General features: G+C 45.0%; 2 protein-coding genes across 2 annotated transcripts in view; both read left to right on the top strand.

The window, feature by feature from the left end:
• LOC135391666 (uncharacterized) overlaps positions 1-20368 on the top strand; it is a 110251-nt gene that overhangs the window by 29319 nt on the left and 60564 nt on the right. The window lies entirely within an intron of this gene.
• LOC135393287 (uncharacterized) lies at positions 5259-9479 on the top strand. The gene is made up of 2 exons (XM_064623759.1): positions 5259-5562; positions 5709-9479. Exon 2 carries the CDS (start codon positions 5896-5898, stop codon positions 7066-7068), a length of 1173 nt encoding a protein of 390 aa, XP_064479829.1. The 5' UTR covers positions 5259-5562; positions 5709-5895; the 3' UTR covers positions 7069-9479.

The raw sequence follows: 20368 nt of genomic DNA on the forward strand, positions 1-20368 counted from the left end.
GCGAACATATTAAAATATATATATATATATGTAGATTAGAGGCTTAGGAGGGCGGTTGACCACGAGAATGAAATAAGCAGGAAAAATCAGAAGACGACAAGGAGCTTACAGGAAAACACAAAGGGGAGTTTATTAACACAAAAGGGGGTAGGGGACGACGTTTCGGCAGTCAGCGCTGCCTTCGACGGGACTGGGGTTTGGTGACAAGAACAAGCTTTATATATGGGAGAGGGTTATGTACAAGGGAAAGAGAGCAGCGCATGCGCTTTTGTCATGACTAACACAGGTTGGTGACTAAGTGAAAGGGGAATGGCCGGGTCTGTGCAGCAGGACCTTGAGGAAATACCAGCGAGCCTGAAAAAGAGACAAAAGAGCGTATGTATTGTGCTGGATTAGGAATGCAGGTTGCGAATAGTAGAAAGGATTCCTGGATCTTCGTTTATCTGACACTGGAATTTATGAATGAGATAAGATTCGCGCTGTTCCCTGAGCCGTTGGGAAGGAAAGCCTGACTGCAGGATGAAAATAGATATATTGGTGATTGAGTGTCCTGGTTTACTGAAATGGCGCGACACTGGCAGATAACGTTTCTTCGCGACGTCAGGTTTGTGGTTATTGAATCGCGTTCTAAATGACGTCGCTGTATGTCCGATATATTGGGCGTTGCATTCATTGCATTGAAGAAGATAGACAACATTAGAAGAATTACAGTTAAAGTCGCCATTAATGTTGACCCGATAATTAGAATTGGTACTTTCTGCAGAGTTAGCGGCTTGCATTGATTTACAAATTTGGCATCTACTTGCATTACAAGGGTGGCAGCCAATGTTATTTTCTGGAAGTTTGTTAATTTTGGCATTTACTAGTCTGACTTGGATGTTCCGCGCCCGGCGATAACTTACGCGCGGTGGCTGTGAGAATATTTCCTTCATGCGATCAGATTGTGAAAGAATTGTGTAGTGGCGGTTGAGTATCCGGCTAATGTTAGGAACGCTGCCATTGAATGTGACAGTGAGATTTACTGCAGAGTTTCCATTGGTTCGAGGAGATCTTTGGAGCAATTGTTGGCGATCTGTGGATCTTGCCCTGGCTATAGCGTCTTTCACAAGTTTGTCCGGGTATTCACGATCAATGAAGGTCTGTTCTAGTCGTTGGAGATGGTTGTCTAGTTCGGCATCGTTAGTGCATATTCTGCGGTAGCGCAATGCCTGACTATAAGGTATGGCTAACTTAGTATGTCTTGGATGGCAACTGCGGAACGATAAGTACTGCTGAGCATCCGTAGGCTTCCGGTATAAGTTGGTTGAGATACTGCCGTTTTGTAACTTGACTTCCACATCCAAGAAGGTAACAGTGGAGGCGGAGTAGTGGGAGGTAAATTGAATGTTAGGGTGAATTTGGTTGAACCGGTTGATGAACGTGAGAAGGTCGCTTTCAGAATGAGGCCATATGATAAGAATATCATCTAAAAATCTCTTGTACACAAGTGGTTTCAATACGGAACATTCGAGAAATGTTTCCTCCAGGGATGCCATGAAGATATTTGCATAGTTGGGGGCCATTCTCGTGCCCATAGCTGTCCCGTTAACTTGCAGATAATGCTTGTTATCAAATTCAAAGTTATTGGAGATCAAAATAAGTGTTAGCAGTTCGGCGAGGACAGTCGGATCATACGGCTGGTCAGGTTGATTTTTGTATGCTGAAACGGCCGCTGCTGTACCATCTGCGTGGGGAATATTAGTGTAAAGGGACGTGACGTCTAACGTTGCCAAGAGACAGCTTGAGGGAACGGTTACTTGCGATACAGTTTGAAGGAAATGGTTGCTGTCTTTGACGTAGGAAGGTAATTTAGGGGGGATAGATTTAAGAACGTGATTGACGAAGGACGATATATTTTCTGTAGCGGTACCATTACTGGACACAATTGGTCTTCCGGGATTGCCTGGTTTATGTATCTTAGGGAGCATGTAAAATCGTCCTGGTTTAGGGTCTTTAGGAAGTAAGTATTCGTAGAGCGCATCGCCAATTTTCTTAGTGGCCTTTAACCGTTTTAGTGTTTTACATATATCTGCGGCAATTTCATTGGTGGGGTCGGATTCGAGAGGTTTGTAAAAGCCTCCACAATTAAGTTGACGGAGTCCTTCCGCCACATAAGCTTGCTTATCCATTACGACTATGGCACCTCCTTTATCAGCCTGTTTGATGATGATACCTTTGTTGCTTTCTAGCGCGGACAAGCTTTGCTGTTCTGCTTTCGTAAGATTGTGCCGGAATTTCCGATTGGTTGAGTTTGCATATGTACTGAGAATATCTTTTTGAACAGCTTTGATATACATATCAAGACTTTTATCTCGGTTCGGGTCGGGAGTAAAATCGGATTTTATACGGAAAGGATTTAGATTTGATTGCGGTTTGTCGTAGAAGTATTCCGTAAGGCGTAGTCGCCGCGCAAAGTTGTCAAGATCCAGATGTAGCTGATATTCATCGATTTTACTGTTATTGGGACAAAACGATAATCCCTTCTCCAGAAGAGAGATTTCCGCGGGTGTAAGGTCACGAGAAGAAAGATTCACTACGCTACATTTGGTTAGTGTGGGGATGTCGGGGGCAAAGTTGTTGTCTAACGGGGTATCTGGACGTAGTTGTGAAGTATTGCTACGGGCTTCGGGATTAGGGGGTGCCGAATCTGTGGAAGTATTATGAGTTGGAGGGCACTCGATTTTATCTCTAAATAATTTCGTTTGCTTTCTGAGCTTCAGGTGGATGTTTTTCTTTTGGAGGAATTTGTCTAACTCTGATCTATGAGAATATGACACCGGGGTAGTGCTGTTAATGGCGTCGGCGTCTTCGGATAGAGACTTGATGGTATCTTGGCAGTGAGAAATTAGAATTTTAGTTAGGTCTAAAGATGCTTTGTTAAGAATGGACAGCCATTGCACATTGCGTTCATGGTTCAGAGGGAAGGTTGATGTTTTGTGGATTTCTAGTGCACGCGGAATCCTGTCGTTTTCATGATAAGTAGCCAAAGGATCACGATGGGAGGTGTAGCGTGCAACTTTATCCGCGATTTTTCTGAGTTTAAAGAACGCCTCAGTGCTACTGCTGACAATTTGTGGGGAGTGAATTGGTACTGACTCACCGGCTAGCCAATCCTGCTGCCTGGATCGTGACGATTTCTCGGCACGTGTGCTTCTTTGTGTCGAAGCTGCAGCCTCCTGGAGTGTCGGCCATACGGGGTCCGGCGTTCCAGTACTTGCTGTACGTGTGGGTAGCCGGCGGAGCAACCGGGGTACCAGGGACTGCAGTCGGTGGGCGATCTGGGCGACTCCTTCGAAACTGGGATGGAGGCCGTCAGCTGCAAGGACTCTGGTGGGGGGCTGTCGGTGGAAACCATGGTCCAGGAAATACAGGTCACGGGCACTTCGGCACAGGGTCATCAGTCGTTGGTTGAACGCAAACGCCCGGGGATTGCACTGGAATTCGCGTCGCCTGTCAAGATAAGGACGACGGCGGTTGTAGGATCTGGGTAAGATGAGGGTACATACCACAAGTTCGATGTTTCCCCGAGAGCGAATGTGGTCGATGAGTTGCACATAGCGACGGATGGCCATGTCGGGATCGGTGTCCGGCATGTCATTCGTCCCACAGTGCAACATCACGACACGAACACTTGCGGGCAGCTGGTCCACCTCTTCTCCGAAGTCTGCGATTCGGCCTCCGCTCTTGGACACGAACATTGTCGGGGCAGTACGGGATCTGGGGTCGAAGTGGAAACGGAGATATTTAGTTTGTGAGTCACCGAGTACAGCTATAACAGGAGCATAAAAAGGATACTTCCTGATGGGCATCTTCGGTCCTCCTCTGTCGGTGGTCATCGTAGAAATAGATTAGAAGCTTAGGAGGGCGGTTGACCACGAGAATGAAGCCGTTTCAGCATACAAAAATCAACCTGACCAGCCGTATGATCAACATATATATATATATATATATATATATATATTTTTTTTTTTGTTTAATATGTTCGCATTTAGCTGGGACACCCTGTATATTAGAACGAAAACAATCTGAGTGGTCGATCGGACCACCCTGCCTGAATCTCTGCTTGAAATCACCCTTCTGACTGTGCTACAGCATATTGCCGTGTTCCTTTCGGCAACGGGTGGTCAGGATATTTCTTGGTTGGACGACACGCGGACGGGCAACACAGATACAGCGTCAAACTTTTATTACGAAGATGACCCTACCAAGGTTGGCCCCCAATTCCTTCAAAAAAAGAAAAAAGTGACCTCATTCTCTCCAACGGCGAGAGACGTACTGCTCACATTGTATGGTGTCTCCTCTTGCGTTCGCCCAGCACATGTTTCACCAAATCCAACACTCTCTACCAGTCTGTCGTTGTTTCGGACGGATACTTACCCAGGCCGTGAATCCATCTAGGCCTACTTGGAGACAGGCGAAACAGGATGAATAGTGCGTAGCACATATTGTTGACAAAGACTTCAAAACAAATCCCGTGGTGCTTATTAGCCTTCTGTGTTCTCAGCCAAACGTATGGAAATCTTGACAGCGTTTCGGCGTCAGACCCCTCTGGTCCCCGCTGCTGACATTTTGATGCGTTGTTCGGAATTTGCCGTGTAACACGGTTCGCCTGATAGACACCAACTGGAGCTCAAGTAATATCTGACGTCACGCGGTCATCGGCTGCTCCCGAAATGCTTTGCGACAGCGCGGGCGCGCTCCGCGGGATATCGTGTCGGGCGGGCTCGTTATTGTCAAAACTACGTCCATCCGTACACCGTATCCACAAAATACTGGTGGCATCATAATTCTACGTAAAGTTTGCACCTCGTTTGGCCCTTTTCTTGCAGTCGCCAAATTTCATTTCTGTTGTCTTTTAAAGCGTCCTAGGAAAACCCAGGAAAAACACCGAGAGAGCGCAGCTGGCACCCGGCTTCGAACTCGGAACACCGCCCAGGCTGGGCGTGTAATGTCGTCGTCGTAGCCACCAGGCCGCTATGGCTTCTTCTTTTCTTTTCTTTCAAACGAATAAACTTTATTTTCATTTACAATTTTACAATATTTACACTGTTCCCAGACACAAAGCACAGTGCAGCGAATTGCACTGTTTAGAGGATTCACAATCATGCCTCCCGCTATCTGTTTCTGCTATCTGGATGTGGTATGTTTCACGGCAGTTTTGCAGCCGTGCTCGAACACGTGATCGCCAAGCAGCAACCAATGAGTGCAGAGCTTCGGCGGCAACATACCTCACCCCGAGAAGGCCCGAAGGATTCCCTCGTAAATGCTTTCGCATTTAAAAATACAACCTTGCTCTACTGGTTTACTCCTATGCTGTCACACTTTAAGTACATTGTACCTGTCTAAACTTCAAAGATGAACGACTGCCTGGTGTAAGCGCAGTCCTCCAACAAAACGACAAAGCTATCCGCCTCCTGGCAACACCAATATCGTTTGTCAGACGAGAGATAAGCGCTTACGGCGCGTAATCTTTCAACAGGTGTGGACGCTACCGTTTCGCTGCATTGTCTTGGACACTCCCGTGTGAGTACAAAGTTTCATTTAACACACCGTTTGAGTTGGGCGGTCGTCGCTTCAATTTACAAGATGTCATCGGTAAAGTACGTGAGCGAACTTTCTGGTGCAATGGATTGGCGCCCTGTCGAATTTCTTGACCTTCCTTCCAACAGGTCATGCTCTTTGTGTCACGTGGTCCCCAGAGAGACGTTCATCCTGGAATGTTCCCACGCACTCTGTAAACAGTGTTACGAAACCGTTCTGCAAGGCAGGCGACTTTGTCCTTTAGACGGTGAACCAGTACAAGAAGGGGAAGTCCAAACATTCGCATTCAAACCAAGTCATCTTAAGAAACAGAAAATGCGCTGCTGCAACGTCGCTCACGGGTGCGAGTTTGTTGGCGTTTTAGACGAAGTGACGACTCATTTCTTGAAGGACTGTACTTTCCATGTTGTGACGTGTAACAGATGCAATGCTGCCATCTTACGCAATGATATCGTTCATCATTACACTGAGCAAAGATGTCAGGCTGCTAGTTCATCAACGAACTATGGAAACGAAGTCAGAGCCAACGAGAACATTGTCGACACTGAAAGCAAGATGAACGATGCATTGGATGCTGCCATGGGGAGACTTTGCGCGATTGAGACGCAGCTCAACGTTCACGTTGTTAGCATCAACGGTGCAAAGCGAGGCATATCTGCGAATGGGCAGGCGTTAAGCAGGCTCCTTGACCTGCAGGAACAAACATCCGGTGTCATGAGGAAGCAGATAGAGGAATTAACGAAGTGTCTACACACCGGAAAACGCATGCTCTCAGATGCTATTTCACCGACGTCTGCAGCGGGTGTTAGTCATACGTCCTCAATGGCGGAACACGATAATGATACTGAGAACGCTCAAAAAGGTGGAGGTGGAGCTGCTGCTCTCCAACACTCATCTGATCAAACTGGATCTGAGGTTATCGACGACGTCAACAAGATTGGCGAGGCCTTAAAAGTTGTGTTTGATGCTTGCAAGCGGATTTCTTTTATGGATAGAAAGTTGGGTGCGCTAGAGTTATTGTTAACCAATTGCAAAAACAATGTTGCCTATTATCATATTCAAGACTTCAACGATATCGAGAAAGAATCGGTCAGTATGCAGGTAAATCGGTGGTCTGAAACTTTGGTATTGTGTGGCTACTCTTCCAAGCTTCACGTGCAGATCGATACAATTGATGGAATGTTGTATTTGGGTGTTTTCCTGTCTATTTGTCGTAGTTCTAGAGACTCCTGCTTGAAATGGCCCTTTGCATTGCCTTATAAAATCATGTTGGTCCACCCAACCGATGAGAAAAAGAACATCGAGTTTCACGTTAATGTCTTAGAATACATAGATAGTAAAAGTATGTGTTTCATTAAGCCAGCAGGGGATAACAACAGTGACTTCGGCGCACGTAGGCTATGCGAGCTGCAAATTATAACGAAGGAAGGTTTCGTACACAACAACTCCATCAGTGTGGGCGTAAAAATTATTTCACCTGTTTGTTAAAGGCCTGCTCTTGTCATGGGGAGGACACCTCACACCGGTTCAAGAGATTTTGATCACTTTGAGACTTCACACTTCAGACTTTGATCACTTAGTTTCATTCTACCTCTCTGATGACACTCCTATTTTGGTCACTTATTCAGCGTTTAAGTGTTCCACAATGACTAAAGAAGCAAATATTTGTCTAGTTGGTACATAACTGAGGTTTCTGGGACGCGAAAGCACAGACATGTACGAGACACACAAAAGAAAACGCCTTCCAAGGTTTGAAGGCGCTGACTTGTGTTGGTCTCGTACATGCTGGTCCTTTCGCTCCCCTCAGGCACCAGCTACAATGACATATTCAGACGCCATGTCAGTAGGTGTTTATAAGTGTCCGCGGTAGGCTGATATACTCTTATATGTTGAAAATAGCATCATGGTTGTCAAACATACCTTTCATGCATATGTACAGTTATCGGGCCTGGAAGGAGAACTTCGGGAAGAATGCTAATGCTGTGAACCCTACAAAAAAGCCAACGCATTACCTTCCCGTTGCATAAGTTAATCCGTCTGCGAGTGCACTGTCTTTTAGAAGATCGGAAATATGTTGCTTGGTATTGTTGAACGAAGTAAAAATGTGCACGCAAGGAGCTCCTCTCTTCCGCTGTCATGTGAGTTTTACGGCAGCCTGTTCGAAGTGCAGTTTTCCAACATGGGCCTGCTCACACAATGACAACAGTTTTTCTAGTGGCATAAACAGTGAAGGTTGAAAGATTTTCACATCATTGGGGTACGGTATCGCTCCTAGCGATGAAACTCCCCATACGTCATCTTAAAAATAAAGTTGTTGACATCGAGGAAGGTCCCGCTCAAAGGATGTCTCTTCAATAATTCCAAGAATACGCCACATTTTCGAGTGTCTTACTTAAAATGGCACATTGGGCCAGTTGGTGCATGATTTAAGTTTGGAACTAGGAGCATAATACAAGGACAGGAGAACAGCACACCACTAACAACTATTTAATGAAAATTCGTCCCACAGGGCAAGTGTAATAAAAACTGGTTAAACAACATAAGACGATGACATATATGGAAGATGGGAAATGCGCCCCCCGGTGGTATGTAGATACCCTTTCATGCTTTTACTCTGTCCTCAAGATACCTTATCTCTTCAGTGGTTAGAGCAACAGAGGGTTTACTAATACATTTTCTTCGGTGTTTATTTACCGAAAAGGCCTCAAACATTTCTCTTTCTAATCTTGTCTTAAAGAGACCTTTTACGTCAATCTTATTAAAAACAGGAGTGCCCCCACATTGTTTTACATGAGCTTGCAAGGTGCTCACTACATTGCCCTTTACGTTGTTGTGGTGCGCTCTTAGTCTTTGATTAACACACCAATCGGACTGACCCACATAAACTTTTTTTACATGAGAAAGGAATTTGATATGCAATAGAACACTGGACATTCAATTCAACATAAGTCGTTTTGTGCTTTTGTCGCATTTTTGGTCGTGTTTTCCATTCGTTAATGGAACAAGTGAGGACCGCTTATGTCGGGAACTAAAAACCACCGGGATACCAAATTTGCTAGCTACGTTTTTCATGGATGTGAAGTTTTGCATGTGCAAATATGGCGTAACCTGAGGTCTACTGGTGGGTAACTTTTTCCACTCCTTTTAACTCTTTAAGCATTATTCTCAAGGTTACATGGAAAGGATACCCTGCTTCATTCAGGCGGTTTTATGCAGGCAAGACTTTTGCACTGTTTTTCCAATACACGACATCCCAATTCCATTTTTTTTTACTTTTTGAATGGTTTGAGCTATATGGTAACAACGGTTTTCGAGATCTTTGTTTGTACTGTCAACAAAGGTGACTATCTCCTTGATTCAGCTGAAGATCCAAAAATTGTAGTTTTCCTTCAACCGGCAATTCGTACGTAAATTCCAAGCCAGAAGCAGATGATTAAAAAATCCTCAGAACTTCACTAACATCTGAATGACCTTCAAAAACTAACAAAAAATCGTATGCAAACCTAAATAAATTTTAAACACAATATGCGTTCAAAAGTTGATTGACCCTGACATAAAAAAAAAATCCTAAGAAAATATCAAATAAAACTGGAGCTGTAGAGGAGCCTCTACAAATGCCCACGCGCTGTGCATAGACCTCTTCATTAAACACTAATTTTAGGGATTCAAGGTACATCTTTAACAAATCCGGTAGGTCCGAGCTCAAAGCCGCATTCATTCTGAAACCGTACAAGGCCATTTTCTCCAATGCATTGTTTTTCAGTACACAAAAGTGATTCTGAGTGTATAGAATAATATGTCTTTTATGTCGATCGATATTATGCTGAGATTCGATGCTGAGTTTTCCTGACAAAACTGCACGATTGTCCCTGAATAATAAATTCTGAAAGTGTAATTGATTTCCAACTCCTTTAGCTTTCCTTGTAGAAAATTACCTAATTCCCTTTGCCATGTGCACTTCTCAGATACGATTGGTCTGAATGGGGTATAAGGTTTGTGAATTGCTGTGAAAAAAAAAAGCAGAATTTCTCCTTTCGTTCTGGTTAAAACGCTCGCGATGCGCGTCAATGAAAGGTCCTTACATTTCTAAATCACCAACTTTTTTACTTTGTCATTTTTTGTTCGTCGGAAGTTTTTATCCAAGGCTTTATTGGCCTTCGCCTGGAACAATCATTCAGGGTCGATTACGAGACACCCATCTTTATCTGTTTGTAACGTTGTAAGTTGATCGTCTTGAAGAATTCTTGATAACCTCTTGAAGTTGATGGTTGATTTCGAGATTGAATGGTCTTTTGTCTTGATGAGGCAATGCTTTCTTTTACAAATCTGGCCCTGTCCTGTTCTGGTAGGGCCCCGCTTAAACCTCTAATGTAGAAAGCCTTCCTAGCAGCGGGAACTTCCTGACGGGGACAAAATTTCGGGCCTTGACCCAGAGTTTTCTTTACATTCTCTGGAAGATGAACCTCTCCTAAACAAACAAGGTCACTTTGACGTCTGTCTTCTGTCGTTTTCTTCCTAGGCAAGAGTGGAAGAATATTCTTCCACATTCCTTCTGTCAAACTATTTGTCACCCTTCTTAACTGGCCTAGCCACCTCATCTTCCTATGATCCGGCTCTTCACTTTGGTATATAGCCGCTGCTAGACGGCCTCTGAAGAACTCCACTTGAGTCCAAAGCTCACTGCGTAAAATCCGGGTCATCCTTCGGTTGTGCCCAGCTGAAGCTAACTTGAATCACAAGAAGAACTTAATTTCCAGGGGTCTTGTACGCTTCCGGAGATGAAAGGACAACAGCCTTGCCCTACAGCTCTGGTAGGCTATTTATTCAATGTAAAAGGCAACCATACAGTCTTGTCTTGACGAAGAGGCACGCAAAGAAAGCCCTAAGTAACTAGAAATAACGTTATTTAAAATGGCAGATGGGCCAGCTTCAGCCAGCCAGATGGGCCGGCCAGCCAGATGGTACAGCTTTGAAACTAGGAGCAAAACACAAGGACAGGAGAACGGCACACCACCGAACTCCACTAACAACTGTTTAATGAAAAAGAAGGATTCTTTTTGTAAAAGAAGGCATGTCTTGTCCAGATTTGTAAAATAAGGTATTTCTTGTAGTCATGTAGATGTTAGTGAAGTTCTGAGGATATAATATTTGAGTCATCTGCTTCTGGCTTGGAATTTACGTATGAATTGCCGGTTAAAGGAAAACTACAATTTTTGGATCTTGGGTTGACTCAAGGAGATCGTCACCGTGTTGGCAGTACAAACAAAGATCTAGAAAACCGTTGTTACCATTCAAAAATTTCAGAAAATGGAATTGGGATGTCGTGTACTAAAAAAGCGGTACAGAAGTCTTGCCTGCATAAAACTAGTGATAGTATCATGTTTCAGAAAGGCCGCCTGAATGAAGCAGGGTATCCTTCCCATGTAATTTTGGCAATCTTGTGAAGAATGCTTGAAGAGTTAAAAGGAGTGAAAAAAGTTAACGTTTACCCACCAGTAGACCTCAGGTCATGCCATATTTGCACAAAACTTCACATCACATGAAAAAAGTAGCTAGCAGATTTGGTATCCCGATGGTTTTAGTTCCCTACGTAAGCTGTCCTCACTTGTTCCATTAACGAATGGAAAACCCCACGAAAAATGCGACAAAAAGCACAAAACGACTTATGTTGAATGTCAGTCTTCTATGGTATATCAAATTCCGTTGTCATGTAAAAACGTTCATGTGGGTCAGTCCGACGGCGTGTTAATCAAAGACTAAGAGAGCACCACAACAACGTAAATGGCAATGTAGTGAGCACCTTGTAAAACAATGTGGGGGCACTCCTGTTTTTAATAAGATTGACGTAAAAGGTCTCTTTAAGACAAGATTAGAAAGAGAAATGTTTGATGCCTTTTTGATGAAGAAACACGGAACAGAATGTATTAGTGAACCTTCTGTTGCTCTTACCATTGAGAGATAAGGAATCTTGAGGACAGAGTAAAAGCATGAAAGACAGAAAGAGTATCTATGTACCACCGGGAGGCGTATTTGGCATCTTCCATATACGTCATCGTTTTATGTTGTTTAACCTGTTTTTATTAGATTTGCCCTGTGAGACGACGAGCTCGGCCACGTCACCGGTATCCTTCAAGATAAATGTTGCGTGGAAGATATGCAAGTCGCTGAAGACAAAGGTGAGAAGCCATTCCAAGTCGTCACGTACCGGAAAAGCCGACCGGGTGGCATCCCAGTCGTCTTCAGATGTGCGACAGAGTCGGATTCATTCTGGCAGGTTGACCCCAACCTCATAGCAAGAGAGATCTTGAAGGCTACTCAAGAAAAAGTGCGGCATAACCGTATCAACGAGCACGGTACTCTCATCGTCCACGTGTCCTCTGAACAGTCTGCCCGCAGCCTGGTCGCACTACGATCACTTGCTGGAGTCTCTGTTCATCCCTACATCCCAGAATCCTATCTGCGCGCGATTGGCCGCATATTTAAAGTTCCGCGCCGATACAGCGAAGAACAGCTTCTAGAATATCTGAAGCCCAGCGGAGTCCTTCGTGTAAAGAGAGAAGTGGCATATACCCGCGAGAGCGATGGTTCCGCCAACGAAATCGTCAAATCCAGTGTCCTCCTAACGTTCCAGCCCGGGCTCGCGCTCCCCCCGGAAGTCTGCATGGGATTCTCCTGCTACCCGGTGTCAGAGTACGTTGAGCCGCCAGTTCAATGCTTCAAATGTCAAAGGTACGGCCATTATACCCGAAATTGCCGCGGACCCCTGCGGTGCAAGGTGTGTTCCGGTCCCCACGACTTCAAAGACTGTACGGCGAAGCGCGAGCCCAAATGCACAAACTGCACCGGACCTCATACTGCCACCTATCGAGCTTGTAGAGTTGCTAGGGCGGCAATGGCCAGTCATCGACGGAGAGTCTTGTGCGAACGGACAATCTCACCTCCTCTTGTCAATAACCGGCCGCAGCCTGATTTTCTGCACCATCCTGAACCTCACTTCCCGAGCCTTTCAAGTACCAGTCAACAGCCTCAGGTTGGAAACAAGAAATTCAATAAAACATTCGCCTCCGTCGCCAGGAAGGCTCAGACGGTCACGTGCGCTTCGTCACCCCAAACGCCCTCAAAGGAACATGAACCGATGCAATCTGTGACTGGATCTCAGCGTCAAACTTGCTGTCAGCCAGCGCTCCAAAGTCACGACAATGTCTTCGGTTCCGTCCTCACTATGCTGTTCGCAGCACTACGTGCCATCGTTCATCGGATTCCCTTAGCATCCGATCTACCGGAGGTCAGAGCAGTGCTTGCTCTCGAACCACTTCTGAACAATGGTGCCTCCACTTCGGTACCCCGGAATGCCTAATAGGACAACGACCCTGTCAGCGCTTCGATATCCCAAGCAACAGTTTTTCAATGGAACGCAAGGGGTCTGCAGTCGAACACTTTAAAAGCGATAAAACCCCCGTGCGGGGGAACAAGTCAACAGACGACACAACACACAGGCACAGACTGACGAACAAGGATTTATCATCAAACTTGGTTTATATCCTCTAACCTAACCAACAACGCCCTCTTCAGCAAAGTTCCCAGTCACAGTCGCAGTTGCAGTCGAAGTTGTCCAATTTCCGCCAGTTTGTGTGGCGACACAAATTCCCCCTCATGTGCATATCCGAATGCGGCACTACCGAGGAATTTCGTTTGTCGGAATATGTCACCTTCGTTTCCGAGCCCCTTGGAAGAAGAAGCAGAGCAGCACTCCTCGTGCGCTCCGATATACCTGCAATACAAAACCGCGTGCGGATAACAGGGGCTGGCGAATACGTATGCTGTAACGTTCGTTTGGCTTCTCTTGACATCACGGTCGTCTCCTTATACATCCCGCCGGCAACTCATTACAATGTGGATGACTTGGGCGCCCTACTGGACAGGATTCCCTCTCAGGATGTCGTCTGTGGGGTCTTCAACGCCCATAACATCATCTGGGGCAGTACACGCTCGGATACGAGAGGGGAGAGGCTTGCTGCCCTGTTTCAAGAACGGGATCTTGGGCTTCTCAATGATGGCTTCCCTACTTTTATACAAGGCCCACTACTTTCATCGTGCTTGGACCTAACAGCCGTGTCTGCATCGATAGCGCATCGTTTCACCTGGCGCGTTGACGTAGACACGCTCGGGAGTGACCACCTGCCCATACTGCTTAACATCCGTGGCGCCTGCCGGCCCCACGCTAGTCACTGCATCGGACCAACTGGGAGAGTTACAGGACTGCCCTCGAATCCACTTTCGCCGCCAATACGCCCGACAGTGAAAGTGGCTTTTCTCGGGCAATCACTGATGCAGCGAAATTAGCTACAAGCGTTATCCGCGTCCCCGTCCATTTTCTGCGGTTGATGCCGAATATGAGAGGCTCCGTGCCATTCGTCGTCGCGCCGAGCGCAGAGCTCGTCGCACCCAACTTCCAACTCACCAAGCTGAAGCTCGACGGATCCAGAAGGCAATTCAAAGGCGTCTACGTAAGTTAGCGCGCGACAGCTGGCGGAACTTCGCTGCATCTTTGTCACCCCGTACACCGATGTCTCGTATATGGACCGTGCTCAGGGGGCTTTCTGCCCCAGTTGCTCAGCGGAACCCATTCCTATCGTTATCACTAGCTTACGGGCGCTCAGTTCTGCAGATCGCTGAAGAGTACAGCGGACGTCTCACCACGCTCTCAGCCTCTGCGCTGTCATCTGCACGTGATATCCCTATCGTGCTGGATTCCTCTTTAGACCCTGCCTTGGACGTACCTTTCTCGCTTGTTGAGCTTGAATCTGCCCTGAGGAATTCCCCCCAACACACCTCGCCTGGAGCTGACCAGGTGACGTACAAAGCCCTCCGGAATCTCCCCTTATGTGGGCGTCGGCTCCTCTTGAGGCTCTTTAACAGAACCTGGCGGACAGGTGAAGTTCCACGCGAATGGAAAACTGCAATGGTTGTTCCTCTTCTGAAACCAGGCAGGTCGCCGCATAATATTGATTCCTTTCGCCCGATTGCCCTCACACGCTGCGTTGCGAAGACAATGGAGCGCATGGTTTTCCGCCGCTTGAACTGGTACCTGGAAAGCACGCGCTTTTTTCCTGAGCTGATGGCAGGCTTTTGTCAGGGACGTTCAGCAATTGCCAACGTACTCGATCTCGTCGCTGAAGTCCAACAAGCAGGCAACCTCACCGGTGCAGTTTTTCTCGACGTAGAGAAAGCTTATGACAACGTGTTGCACAGCACCATCGTCGCGACGCTACAAGAGGCGGAAATAGGAGGTTGCGCCGCCTCATGGATCCAGGACTTTCTAGCTGACCGACGCACTTCTTCGTGCGCACAATGGAAGGTGACACCGCTTTCCATCCAGTCCGTCGTGGTGTCCCACAGGGAAGTGTATTGAGCCCTCTCCTCTTTAATGTTTAATGGCTTCGCTTCCCGCCCAGCTTCGTGATCATACCCGCATCACTTTGTACGCAGACGACATCTGCATATGGACCTCTGCCACCCGTCGGGACACCGTCCAACGCCGGTTACAATGCGCCTTGGATTCTATTGTATTTTATATATATACCTTGCCGACCGAGGCTTATCGGTATCTCCTGCAAAGACCGTCGCCATGGCTTTCACCCGACGCTCATTCCAAAGGTATCCATTGTTCGTCAGTGGGACACCGCTGGACTTTGTGCGTCATTGCAAGTACCTTGGCGTGACATTAGACAGAGGCATGACGTGGTCCCGGCACGTGAAAACAATAGCCACCAAGGCCAGCGGTTTTGTAAATGCTCTACGTTGCATTGCTGGATCGTCGTGGGGCCCTTCATGCGCTGACCTCCGTCACGTGCACACAGCGTTGATTCTGGGCACATTGCGGTACTGCCTGCCTATTCTACACGGCTTCAGCATATCCGGAGAGCGTGAGCTTCTCAATATTCAGGCCCGACGCCTCCGCGTCTGTTTGGGAGTTCCTAGAACGACAGAGACCTATTCTGTCCCGGCAGAGGCACGCGAAACACAAGCAGGCGTCCTACGAGACGTGGAAACACTCCGGATATATGCGCGGTACCTCACACAGCATTCTTACCATCATCTTCGGCTCACTGATATTGACTGTCCGGACTCCAGCATTGGTATTGCTGTTGACCGCCTGAAAGTGCACCTCCCCACCACGCCATCAGTGCTTTCCTATGCCCCGCTGATGCGGACTCTTCGCAGGCCTCCTGTATGTGATCACATTCCTGGTCTTCTGAAGAAAAACTCTGTACCTCCCGTTGTTGCTCACCAACTTACACTGGAGCACCTTAACTCAGCGTACTCTCAACGACTCGCTGTGTACACTGACGGATCAGTGTCTCAAGGCGGATCTACTGCAGCCTTTTATATGCCAAATGAAAACCTTGAAGTGGCGCACAAGCTCCCCTACGAAACGTCATCTACAGAGTCCGAGCTCTTCGCCATACTGACCGCGTTGAACCACATAGCGGTATCATCGCCTGGCGCTTAGGTTGTGTTCACGGACAGTAAGGTGGCGCTAGAAGTTCTAGCAAATTATTGTTAGTAGTAGAGAGACGGATAGAACCGAGCCGGGGGCGAGTACGTTCCATGAACCCCTGGGCCCTACCCTGAGCCCTGCGCGTATTTATCCCTGCGCGGCGCGTGTGGGGAGGGGTGTCCGCGCGCTTATCGGCGGGGGAGGGCTGCGCGTGCGCTCATCGTAGCGTATTTTTCAGCCTGGGCGAACTTCTTTGGCCGACTTCACATATTTTTCCGATACAGCAGGTGAGCGGTTTACATGCAGAGACTTGCAAAGAAGGGGCATACACAAAAAGTACAAGTCAAAATATATTTTTTAATGTCATTCAAGTTGAGATATATTTATTAAAGCCAATAGTGCTGGGAATGGTGATGCCAATCAGATGAAGGAGAAAAACCCAGCCGAAAAACCTTCACCAACTGTAACAGGGCGGTGCTTGGGTGGAGGGCTGCTGTGGTGGGCGGAGCGTGACCGGAGGGCTGCGTGCGCGCTTACCTTTCCATCTGGGCCGACTTCACAATTTTTTTCCGGTACAACAGGTGGGCGGTGCTCGGGTGGAGGGCTGCTGTGGTGGGCGGAGCGTGACCAGAGGGCTGCGTGCGTGCTAACCATACACCCTGGGCTGACTTCTTTAACAATTTTCCTACTTGGGCGTCGCGTGGCCGGAGGGCTGCGTGCGCATTTACCATTCAGCCTGGGCCGCCGACTTTCGTCATTTTTCAGCCTAGGCCGCCGACTTTCGTCATTTTTCAACCTGGGCCGCCGACTTGAATCGTCATTTTTAAAGCTACAACAGGTGTGCAGTTTACATGCAAAGGATAGCCATACACAAAAGTACAAGTGAAAATATATTTATTAAAGTCATTAGGAATTATGTTATGACTCTGCGTGAATGGGAAAAACTTAGCCAAAAATCTGAAATAGAAGGAACACAATACACGTAACAATACTTATTACAGGTATGATACATTAGCATTGAATAGGTATCACAAATCAAACACAATATTTTTTATTAGTGGAAGTTTTCAATGAATCAGAAGTGATAGCGCATTTAATCAAAGAAGATATTCTTACTCAATACGATTACAATCAAAATTACAAATTGTATTATAAAACGTCTAATATTCCTATACGTGAGAACCATCAGTGCAATAGCGGGAAGTTCTGATAGTTGTATGCAGTTAAATGTGAACAGCAGAGACTCTGGAGGACTATGGGACACGAACACAAGAGGAAATAAAATCTATGCCACTACATTGGTTAATCAAAACAACATAGTAATCTATCATTCAGAAAATGAAAAAATCAAACTCATCAGGAAATAGACATGTTAAAAATGAACTTCACCACATAGCACGCTCCTAGCCAACATACAGAACAAAGAACGACACGAACACAAGAGGAAATAAAATCTATACCAATACAAAGAAGATATTCCACTTCACCACATAGCACGCTCCAAGCCAACAAACAGAACAAAGAACGACACGAACACAAGAGGAAATAAAATCTATACCAATACAAAGAAGATATTCCACTTCACCACATAGCACACTCCTAGCCAACAAACAGAACAAAGAACGACACGAACACAAGAGGAAATAAAATCTATACCAATACAAAGAAGATATTCCACTTCACCACATATCACGCTCCAAGCCAACAAACAGAACAAAGAACGACACGAACACAAGAGGAAATAAAATCTATACCAATACAAAGAAGATATTCCACTTCACCACATAGCACACTCCCAGCCAACAAGCAGAACACGAACGACACGAACACAAGAGGAAATAAAATCTACACCACTACAAAGAAGTTATTCTTAATCAAAACAACATAGTAATCTATCATTCAGAAAATCAAACTCATCAGAAAATTAATATTCCTATACGTGAGAACCATCAATGCAATAGCGTGAATATCTGTCATAACATTTCAAGCGCAATAGGGAATCTCAGTTTCATATTCCAACATTACTCAACTTTTAATTTCTTATTAAGTGAATAGCATAGACGTAAGGAAATAACGAGAAACAACACAATCAACAGCTACAATTAATAGAGAGCCAAAACCTGCGCACCATCCAACACATAGAGAAATAATAGCTAATCAATCTATCAAGGGCGAAATAGCACAGGCTTAACGCTGAAGAACAGAGGAGCACGCGACGACACGTAAACATCAACAGAGGAAAATAATTAAGTCATTAGGAATTATGTTATGACTCTGCGTGAATGGGAAAAACTTAGCCAAAAATCTGAAATAGAAGAAACACAATACACGTAACAATACTTATTACAGGTATGATACATTAGCATTGAATAGGTATCACAAATCAAACACAATATTTTTTATTAGTGGAAGTTTTCAATGAATCAGAAGTGATAGCGCATTTAATCAAAGAAGATATTCTTACTCAATACGATTACAATCAAAATTACAAATTGTATTATAAAACGTCTAATATTCCTATACGTGAGAACCATCAGTGCAATAGCGGGAAGTTCTGATAGTTGTATGCAGTTAAATGTGAACAGCAGAGACTCTGGAGGACTATGGGACACGAACACAAGAGGAAATAAAATCTATGCCACTACATTGGTTAATCAAAACAACATAGTAATCTATCATTCAGAAAATGAAAAAATCAAACTCATCAGGAAATAGACATGTTAAAAATGAACTTCACCACATAGCACGCTCCTAGCCAACATACAGAACAAAGAACGACACGAACACAAGAGGAAATAAAATCTATACCAATACAAAGAAGATATTCCACTTCACCACATAGCACGCTCCAAGCCAACAAACAGAACAAAGAACGACACGAACACAAGAGGAAATAAAATCTATACCAATACAAAGAAGATATTCCACTTCACCACATAGCACACTCCTAGCCAACAAACAGAACAAAGAACGACACGAACACAAGAGGAAATAAAATCTATACCAATACAAAGAAGATATTCCACTTCACCACATATCACGCTCCAAGCCAACAAACAGAACAAAGAACGACACGAACACAAGAGGAAATAAAATCTATACCAATACAAAGAAGATATTCCACTTCACCACATATCACGCTCCAAGCCAACAAACAGAACAAAGAACGACACGAACACAAGAGGAAATAAAATCTATACCAATACAAAGAAGATATTCCACTTCACCACATAGCACACTCCCAGCCAACAAGCAGAACACGAACGACACGAACACAAGAGGAAATAAAATCTGCACCACTACAAAGAAGTTATTCTTAATCAAAACAACATAGTAATCTATCATTCAGAAAATCAAACTCATCAGAAAATTAATATTCCTATACGTGAGAACCATCAATGCAATAGCGTGAATATCTGTCATAACATTTCAAGCGCAATAGGGAATCTCAGTTTCATATTCCAACATTACTCAACTTTTAATTTCTTATTAAGTGAATAGCATAGACGTAAGGAAATAACGAGAAACAACACAATCAACAGCTACAATTAATAGAGAGCCAAAACCTGCGCACCATCCAACACATAGAGAAATAATAGCTAATCAATCTATCAAAGGCGAAATAGCACAGGCTTAACGCTGAAGAACAGAGGAGCACGCGACGACACGTAAACATCAACAGAGGAAAATAATTAAGTCATTAGGAATTATGTTATGACTCTGCGTGAATGGGAAAAACTTAGCCAAAAATCTGAAATAGAAGAAACACAATACACGTAACAATACTTATTACAGGTATGATACATTAGCATTGAATAGGTATCACAAATCAAACACAATATTTTTTATTAGTGGAAGTTTTCAATGAATCAGAAGTGATAGCGCATTTAATCAAAGAAGATATTCTTACTCAATACGATTACAATCAAAATTACAAATTGTATTATAAAACGTCTAATATTCCTATACGTGAGAACCATCAGTGCAATAGCGGGAAGTTCTGATAGTTGTATGCAGTTAAATGTGAACAGCAGAGACTCTGGAGGACTATGGGACACGAACACAAGAGGAAATAAAATCTATGCCACTACATTGGTTAATCAAAACAACATAGTAATCTATCATTCAGAAAATGAAAAAATCAAACTCATCAGGAAATAGACATGTTAAAAATGAACTTCACCACATAGCACGCTCCTAGCCAACATACAGAACAAAGAACGACACGAACACAAGAGGAAATAAAATCTATACCAATACAAAGAAGATATTCCACTTCACCACATA

The sequence above is a fragment of the Ornithodoros turicata genome, chromosome 4 (assembly GCF_037126465.1).
Source record: "Ornithodoros turicata isolate Travis chromosome 4, ASM3712646v1, whole genome shotgun sequence".
In the NCBI taxonomy this organism is placed as follows: domain Eukaryota; kingdom Metazoa; phylum Arthropoda; class Arachnida; order Ixodida; family Argasidae; genus Ornithodoros; species Ornithodoros turicata.

Bases quoted from the DNA above. Each gene is read 5' to 3' on its own strand.
- LOC135393287 (XM_064623759.1), top strand. From the start codon at position 5,896: ATGCGCTGCTGCAACGTCGCTCACGGGTGCGAGTTTGTTGGCGTTTTA.